Source organism: Silene latifolia, chromosome 7, assembly GCF_048544455.1.
Source record: "Silene latifolia isolate original U9 population chromosome 7, ASM4854445v1, whole genome shotgun sequence".
NCBI classification, from domain to species: Eukaryota; Viridiplantae; Streptophyta; class Magnoliopsida; order Caryophyllales; family Caryophyllaceae; genus Silene; species Silene latifolia.
In genome coordinates, this window is record NC_133532.1 from 61,656,145 (window position 1) to 61,664,757 (window position 8,613).

The window sequence follows — 8,613 nt, forward strand, 5'->3', positions numbered from 1 at the left end:
GGGTAAGTAAAATAGAAAGGAAAAATAGAATCTTGCATTGTTAAAGGTGGTTATTAATAATTTATCACATCAAGTCTTTCTCTTTATTGTTAAGGCACACTAAGTGTTTGTTATATTGTCTCTTTCATTAAAGTCTACATTTTTATGCTCCTATGTTACTATCAAAACCCAAAATCTCTCTTCTATGTCGACCCTTTGTGACACATTGTAAATATATCATCGTTTGTAAATATCTATAATTAGTAAGTCTTAATTGTGTTGTTAGTGACTTAATTGGTGATTGACAATAGTTTAGATAGACTAGTTTTGGTTACACCGTTTCTCTTGGGGTTGAACCTAACTTCCACCATATTACTCTTTAGGTTAAGTCTAGTTTAGTGTTATTTAGGTCTTATAAATATCATATTTGATAAACTAATTACTAGTAGTAAATTCCTCATCAATGAACCACACATACACATAGCCCGAATAAGCTATATAATTTTATTACAACAAAGTAATTAAGGAAATAGTATTACTACAATTCCCCTTGTTAAAAAATTAACTGATCCTTAACTTGATAGATATAGAAAAGGGAACATTGTCAACTAGTTAATGTACAAAAGGCTATCACAAATATAACACACAAACCATTTGTTATAAAGCTTTCCAAACATAAGTAAGCTGTCAGAATATATAAATTTAAAGTTCTTTTCCTTTCTACAAGAAACAATTAAAGTTACTTAGTGAGGTCTATAGGCTAGCCAGGATAACAATTTAACAAAAAACAAAAACAGAATAAACTGTATATTACAATTCTCTGGAAATCATAGCAAAACTTAATGATTGGGAGAGATGTAATAATCCCGATACTCCATAAAAATTAGATTTATGGGCTAATTGTTTATCCAGAGGATACCCTTGCGATATTATGTCAGAAATAAGGAGGTTAGGTTAACCACAACATGCTGATTTAGGAGCAGCTGGAGCTGATCCTCCAACTGGGTTTGTTGCTCCAATCTTGAGTCCACCGGGCTGCATATATATATGGAAGATAAAGTATCACAAAACTACTTACAGGTTGTACTTCCAAATATCCGGATTTTTTTTGCTAAATCACATGAATAGTACTCCGACTCCCAAAAAATAGAAACACAACACAATATTAGTTCGGTATTCAATCACATAGTCCTTGTACTTAATTGAAAACTCATGTTACCACAGCAAAAACAAAGCCATAGTCCCAAAATAATCTGGAGCTGCTACATGAATCAACAATGAGAGGTAAACATGATAAAAATAATAAAAAAACTTAAGTAAAAAAAATATACAAAGTCATAAATGTGGAACAGTTTTATAAGAGAGTTGAATAAGAATGTCAATGAAAAAGAAGTATAATGTAAAAAACTAAGACTTGAGCATGAAATAAGGTCGAAGAGGACATACAAAAGATAAAAAATCAAATAATAATACAAAAGAATAATCATAATACCATCATCTATACGAATTCAAGCACAAAAAAACCAAGTGATGCAATAGATTCTAGGAACTAAAATAGGAAATGCTAAGAAAATCTAGGGAAACTACTTTTATAAATACTGTGTGATGCAAGCTTATGTCTGAATGATAAGAGCATCTGAACATCCCAGATCTTTGCTCCACTTATTCAACCATTTTTTTTAGACGGCACCACACTTTGAACTTTATAATTTCACCCACTAATTTCACCCACACAAACATGATGTTTCAGAAATACTTTATGGGTTCACATGAGAAAAAATTCAGCATAAAAGAGATAGCAAGGTTTTCCCAATATACTTATGCCAATAAAATAGGCACGTAAGCTAATTTTGTTGAAGTCTTACAACCTCGGCCTTGGAATCAGATTCTGCGAGCCTGTGTTTAATATCCTTTGCTATTGAAAAGAAAACCTCCTCTACATTCAGGTTTGTCTTAGCACTCTGCCACATGATAATTTGAGAAATCATGAACAAGCAAGCATCAGTAATGAAAAAGAGCCACATCTATAACAAGTTACTTAACTGTTTCAAAGAATTTGATTCCATACTCATCAGCAAGAGCCTGGCCTTTCGCAACAGGAACAGCCTGTAGTTGTCGGAAGTCAAGAATCGGTTTTTGATGTTATTAAAAAATAAAGATTAAGAAACGAATAAGCAAGAACAATAACTTACCCTTTTACTCTCATCCATATCCGCCTTGTTACCAACCAAAATCTTGTTGACATTGTCTGATGCATGCTGCTCAATGTTGCGGATCCAGTTCCTTATATCTGTGTAAAGATAACATACAAGCACCCAGATCATCAAAAGAACAACTAAAAGCAAAACACTAGCACAAATTTAATGGAAGTGATATTTAAGTTTGTAATTTCTGGAAAAGAAGCTAATTCTCATTAACATTCTATTCGTGAGAAAGCTGAAAAGAAAAACAAGTAGCGCAATATAGATTCTCTCCATTTACAGAATCTCGGAGGTACTACCACCTAAAATAAAATAAATAGTCATTCCTAATCTAGTAAAAAAATAAAACTCACATTTTGGAACACCAAACAAAGAATTAGATACAAACAACGTTAATAGCTAAAATAATAAATGGAGATATTACTGTTGAAAGATGACTCATCCGTTACATCATACACCAGCAAAATGCCCATCGCTCCACGATAGTAGGCTGCATGGAACATGAATAAGTGAGACTTGTTAACTATTTTGTAAGAATAGCCTAGAAAAAATTAACATACGCATGATGGTATTAATTTAAGTAAGATAGGATCTTAATACAATACAACCAAAAAGTTAAATTTTCTAGGAGGGATATCTAACCATTCCAAGTAGCATGCTTAGCAATTAAGGGATTTTATTTTTCTGTGCCTTAAAATAACGAGTGCTTATGTGCCGTGGTATTATTATTATTTCAAAAGAATGGAGTGTTCTGTCATCATACCCAGAAGGATTCCTTTTCCTTCATCATTCTTCCGCGGTTAATTTATTTTCAATAATCAATCATATTTTCTCCACCATACTGATATCACGATGCACCACTCGTTCAGAGAATGCTTTATGGTACAAAATTATCACAATATGTGCATGGCCATCTCCAACTCCCACGTCATTAGTATCACTAATAGGAGTAACCTAAAGTGTAACTATATAGTAATTACAAACAATAAATATTCAATTTATATTTCATGATAAGTATTAATGATCATAAATAATTAACGGCATTTGAGTATCTGACCATAACTATTTTAGTCATGACAATGTTTCTACTCCAGGCAAATGTAGCAGGAACCAAAACAGTTGAAACATGTGGTATAGATGTAGGTGTGTAGGTAAGCAGTTTAGATTAGTTGTAATACGACGACACCAGCAAAAACTCAAACATCATAAAACATCTCTAATGTTGTAACACAAATACAAAGTAAGATTGTACATGTGAACCAACAAGCATTACATAAGTGATTGGTGGACTTCAACTACCAAAGATATGCCCCTCTTCTAGCATATATGTTTTATTTTTAGGAAAAATTAACAGAAATAATCCATACTATTCGTGGTATTCTCATATTAATCCCAATTTTATTTTAATCCACAATAAAGCAAACCTTTACCCAACTTTTATCAGACTAACCTTGGTCTCTATTTGACCTGTAGTTTCCGGTTAAATAAGAACAGGGGCCCATTATTGTTAATTAAACATACATCTTCATCTTTCTTTATGGTCTTCTTCTTTCTTCTTTCTTTTTCCTTCTTCTGCCATCCATTCTTCTTCTTTCTCCCTTCCTCTTTCTCCTTAATCAAATTAGCTTCTTCTAATTTTACAAAACCAAATCACCACCATTCATAACACCCTCACATCCTCTTCTCTCCTTACCTCCTCCACACCACCATATTTGCAGCCACGATACCACCGTACTCCTCCTTCTTGAACCCTTCTTTCTGACAACTCATTTCTCAACAATGGGGCCTCCCTTCATTTTTTAAGCACCCACTTAACCAAATACAAAACAAAAATAAAACAAATACCCAATTAATTAAATACCAATTAACCCCAATTTGACTAAATTCCAAAAACCCTAACTCGAATTTTAATCCTCTTCATCTTCATGCCCTTTCCCTTTCTAATTAGACCAGACTTTTGTTCTTTGCAATTATTTTTGTTGGGTAGTAATTATTGTTGTTTTTACTGGAGAATGCTAAACTACTTGAGCAATGAGAAATTTCTGCATATTCATACCCCGCCTCCTACTTCTGATTGATGGGTTGTAATGGTGTATTTGTGGTAAGTAATGGTGGTGGTTGAGGTTGGCGGTAAGGTTAGTGGATTGAGGTTGGCGGGTGGTGGTGGTTGACTTTGGTGTTGATAATTGTTATGTTTATATCGGTGGGTGTTAATGGTGTACTAGTATTGAAGTTAATGGTGAAGGAGAATGTAAATGGTTATAATTAAAAGATAAAATAAATAATGACCTGATTAGCAGGTAGTGAGTTACCCGAGTCTATTACTAGAAGGAAGTATTCATAGTGTGGTTTATTCTAAAATAAAATGAAGTTGGGATTATTTTGGGAAGACCACCCATAGTTAGGATTATTCCTATTAATTAATCCTTATTTTTATTTTTACTTTTTTGTTCTTCTTTTTGTTTTTTTTATTTGTGTTTGTGTGTGTGTGTGTGTGTGTGTTTGGAGGCAGGAAATAAAATGAACAAACATCACGGAGCTTTAAAAAAAAAGTTAGTTACCTGTTGTGATTGTTCGGAACCGTTCCTGACCAGCTGTATCCCATATTTGAAGTTTGATCCGTTTTCCATCAAGTTCTATGGTCCTTATTTTAAAATCAATGCTATAAAACCATATATTATTCATTAAATTCATACGCAAAGACGTGATATGAAACATGTATTCTCTAGTTAAAGTTACCAACCCAATAGTTGTTATGAAACTAGTGGTGAATGATCCATCGGAGAAACGCAGTAAAAGGCAACTCTTACCCACACCTATGACAACAAAAACCTTCAAAAATTAAATATCCAATTGCAAAGTCTAATTTTCATAATAGAACTGTGGAACGCAATAGTGCTAGAGTAAAAATATCATTCGAATAAAGTAATAACACAGTCTCAGTTGCCAAACACTTTTTGTAGGCGGTCATTAGAAAACCATAGTTCTGTTCCCACCTATAAAAAGAGGTGGTCCGAGAAAGATTCACAGTTCCACATAGACCAGTTAAAATTGACCATATCCAAATATTTTAAATTGATACAAGCTAGCCTAAATTGACCCAAAAAGTTTAGCTGATCACGAAAGCAAACATACTTGAAAAGACCCTTACCGAAACAAAATGACATTGGTCGAGACTAATTCAACTCATACTTAAATAACACTTGTGCTTAGGCCTGACAAACGGATCAATCGAGACATGTCAATTTCAGGTTGGGTCATTTCAGGTCTGCAGACTTCGGGTTGGGTGGGGTCGAGCCGGATATTTTCGGGTTCAGGTCATTTTCGGGTCAACTATTATCAAGTTATTTGTAGATAATAGTCATTTTGCAACAATAAAAATTCGGGTCGAGTTATACTGGGTGGGGTCAATTCGGGTCTTGAGTCCGGGTTTAAGGTTAGGTTATTCGGGTCGAGTCAATTTTGCCAGGTCTACTTGTGCTAGATCTAGTTCCACGTCGCATTCTTGCAATATCCTCTTTTACTATAACTTTCTTCGTTAATTAATACTCTCCTCGTACTAAGCATTTGTTTACCTTTTTTTTTATTCTTTGCGAGTGGGTATTTAATCAAAAGTAAACAAATGATTGGGACGGATGAAGTTCAACTTATTGTTATCCAAAATATAGGTCCTAAACTGCTTTGGCGAGGTAAAAAAATTTCATTGTATATGTCTCTATGTAAACTTAAGACAATAATATTAAAAAAAAATGAGGATCACCAAACCATAATATAATATACAATAGCTTAAATGTCATAGGATACACACTATAAGTTCTTGTAAAGGGTACGGTAAGTTTTAACATTTTTGCAAAAAAAAAAATATCCAAAAAGAAATACCATCACTATAAGATTTTGAAATGCAAAAAGGATAACAATAGAAAGCTTAAAGCTAAATGTATATATTTTAAAACTAATTTCCGTCTTTATTATCTCAAAATCAAGTTGTCGTAATTTGATCTTTGTTGTTTTGTAAATGCGGTCGATCGAGTCTAAAAAAGAAGTTGTTCTAACCTTCAAAATCTTTTCAACTTTGAGAGCGCACGATCATTACCTCGATTTAATATCATGGGAAAAAAGCATCTTTTGCCTCATGGTATCAAGTTTAGGGCACGTGCAATGTTATTGCTTAGTGTGATTTATTTTTTGTTACGCAGATCACATCATACAATCTTGTCTTGGTTTATCACATATAACAGGATGGGTCATATCGATCAAATTTCAGTTGACACTCTCCAATCGGGTCAAAATATCAACTATTCAGAACGTTTATATTTGGCTAGTAAGCTGGCAAAAACCTTTTTTTTTATTGGTTTACATGTTGCAAATTAGCTGGTATTTGTCTTGTATGTTGTATCAGCCATTTTTAAAACGGTCTCACTGCCTCTCTACTTGAATACAAACATATTACTATTCAGTATTTCTACTAGACATCTTAAACTCCCAACAATTTCAATCATGATATGCCCTTTTGGGCATTATACTAGTTAAAAATAGGTGGATGCTTCAACATCGTTAATACAAACGCTACTAAATAACTAGGTAGGCTAGAAAATGAATTTCAAATTATTTCTATGAAAAAACTTTCGCCAACTTTTAACTTGAAGTAACACTCTTAATTATCTCAGTAAGCGAAACTTAAAAATACATTATATGCAAGTAAGATGAACCATAAATCACAAGAAAGTCAGCCGCATCTTTTGCCTCGGCCTGCATTATCGATACCCATCCTTACAAAAAATAAAATGATTCCCCAGGTGATCACAAAGAATCACACTTGTTTATGGTGACAAAAGAAATGAGTCTATCACTGTACTAAAGAGACACCTATATCCTACATATGTTATAATTGTGAAGGTGGGGTCACGTGATAAAGATCAAGCTTCAATCTACCAACTAAGGTTGGAGGTTCATTTTGAGAAGAGAAATTAGTTAAAGGATATTTGATGGTAGAAAAGAGTTCGATAAGCCTATTCCAAAACTATAACCAAGTTTTTATGTGAATTCGAATATCCCTCTACCCTCTTTGTGTCATCATAATGGTGATTCAGTTGGATTTTTTCCTCAAACACTATCACAACCTCCCAGTAATTACGTCCTCACACCCAAAAAGTCGAACTCTTGCGTGAAACATTTTTATGCATTAAACCAAGTCATTAACATTACTATTGTTAAAGTAAATAACATTAAATGGTTTGATTAAATGCATGCTACCGTCTCATGTAAGTTATTCACATAGGTTACTAGATGCTGACCACGAATCTGAATAATATTGTCGCTCTAATAATTGTCCTCTTCTGAATTCTCTGAGGCTAACACTCTCACAAAACGTATTCAACATAATCATAGTTCGTCAATAACTAACAAAAATACTAGCAAAAACGACAGCATCCTCCTAACACATGACAAATCAGATCTTAATTTACACATACATATTAAAAAAAAAACAAAAATAATTCTGATATGTGTTTTCAAATGCATTGAACAAATATATGATGAAAAGATATAAAAAAACATGCTTAAATCAAATGGAATAATCAACGGTTATAGAGCAGAATAAACTACCGCTATCGCCGATCAAAAGAAGCTTAATAAGATAATCATAATCGGCTTTAGCCCTAGCCGGTGGAGCGGCCATTGATTTAATCTTAAACCTGAAAAATAATCGATCCAATTGCACGAACGACCATTACCAAAAACAAAATTCAGGCAATAGATTAGGAAATTAGTGCAAGAACACAAGTGAGAGAAAATCAATTGTAATAATTTAGAAGAAAAGATAGATACGAGAAGGAAGGGAATAAAAGTTGATGTTAGTTTGTGAAAAAAGAAGAATGTTGTTGGAGGGGATGAAAGAAAGATGTCATCACCGATATTCAAGTTATTAAATCCACTTCCTAATTTACGTATGCTTTTTTAGTGAGGGGTGATTAGCCATCACTTTATAATTTAGGGTAAAATATAATTTTAATGAATAAAATACGTATGTATTATATAAAATGATTCACTAATGAAAATTTATAGTTTAGCTTATGATAAAATGATACGTTTACCATAGTTCAACAATTTCAATTTGACTTATTACCCGTAACACCAACATCACCCTCTCCCCAAAACCTCTAGAACCATCACTATTCTCAACAAACACGACAATCCATTCTGACACCACCATCGCAGTTCGTCCCATAGGTCGAGGAGTCCACCAAGACGACAACCAAAATCTATCAAACCATCTACATCACCTTGCGTTTCTCGCTCAAATTATTATTAAAAGAAAATATGAACTTGGGGTTATCCCCCTGATTCTGATTATACACGGGTTTGAAAATCGTTTGGAGTCGCCACCAAATTTAAGGAAATTTGGGAACCATAAATGAGATTTGAGTTTGTTGTC

The 8,613-nt window shown here is 33.4% G+C and overlaps 1 protein-coding gene across 2 annotated transcripts; it reads right to left on the reverse strand.

The window, feature by feature from the left end:
- Window positions 1-621: 621 nt before the first annotated feature.
- On the reverse strand, window positions 622-8,123 carry LOC141591106 (ras-related protein RABE1c). 2 transcript variants are annotated; one of them, XM_074411535.1, is made up of 8 exons: window positions 7,785-8,123; window positions 4,924-4,996; window positions 4,742-4,842; window positions 2,605-2,670; window positions 2,172-2,269; window positions 2,023-2,085; window positions 1,848-1,940; window positions 622-1,014 (listed from the first exon to the last, which is right to left on the reverse strand). In XM_074411535.1, the coding sequence occupies exons 1-8, from the start codon at window positions 7,855-7,857 to the stop codon at window positions 934-936; spliced, it is 648 nt and encodes a 215-aa protein (XP_074267636.1). In that variant the 5' UTR covers window positions 7,858-8,123; the 3' UTR covers window positions 622-933. The 2 variants fall into 2 exon arrangements, with proteins under 2 accessions (XP_074267636.1, XP_074267635.1); XM_074411534.1 differs by having other exon boundaries at window positions 1,845-1,940.
- Window positions 8,124-8,613: the final 490 nt, after the last annotated feature.

Coding starts and splice junctions, on each gene's coding strand:
- LOC141591106 (XM_074411534.1), bottom strand. CDS start 7,857: ATGGCCGCTCCACCGGCTAGGGCTAAAGCCGATTATGATTATCTTATT. Junction 2,270..2,604: donor GGATGAGTCATCTTTCAACA/GTAATATCTCCA, acceptor ATCTTTACACAG/ATATAAGGAACTGGATCCGC. Junction 1,015..1,844: donor CTGATTCCAAGGCCGAGGTT/GTAAGACTTCAA, acceptor ATATATATGCAG/CCCGGTGGACTCAAGATTGG.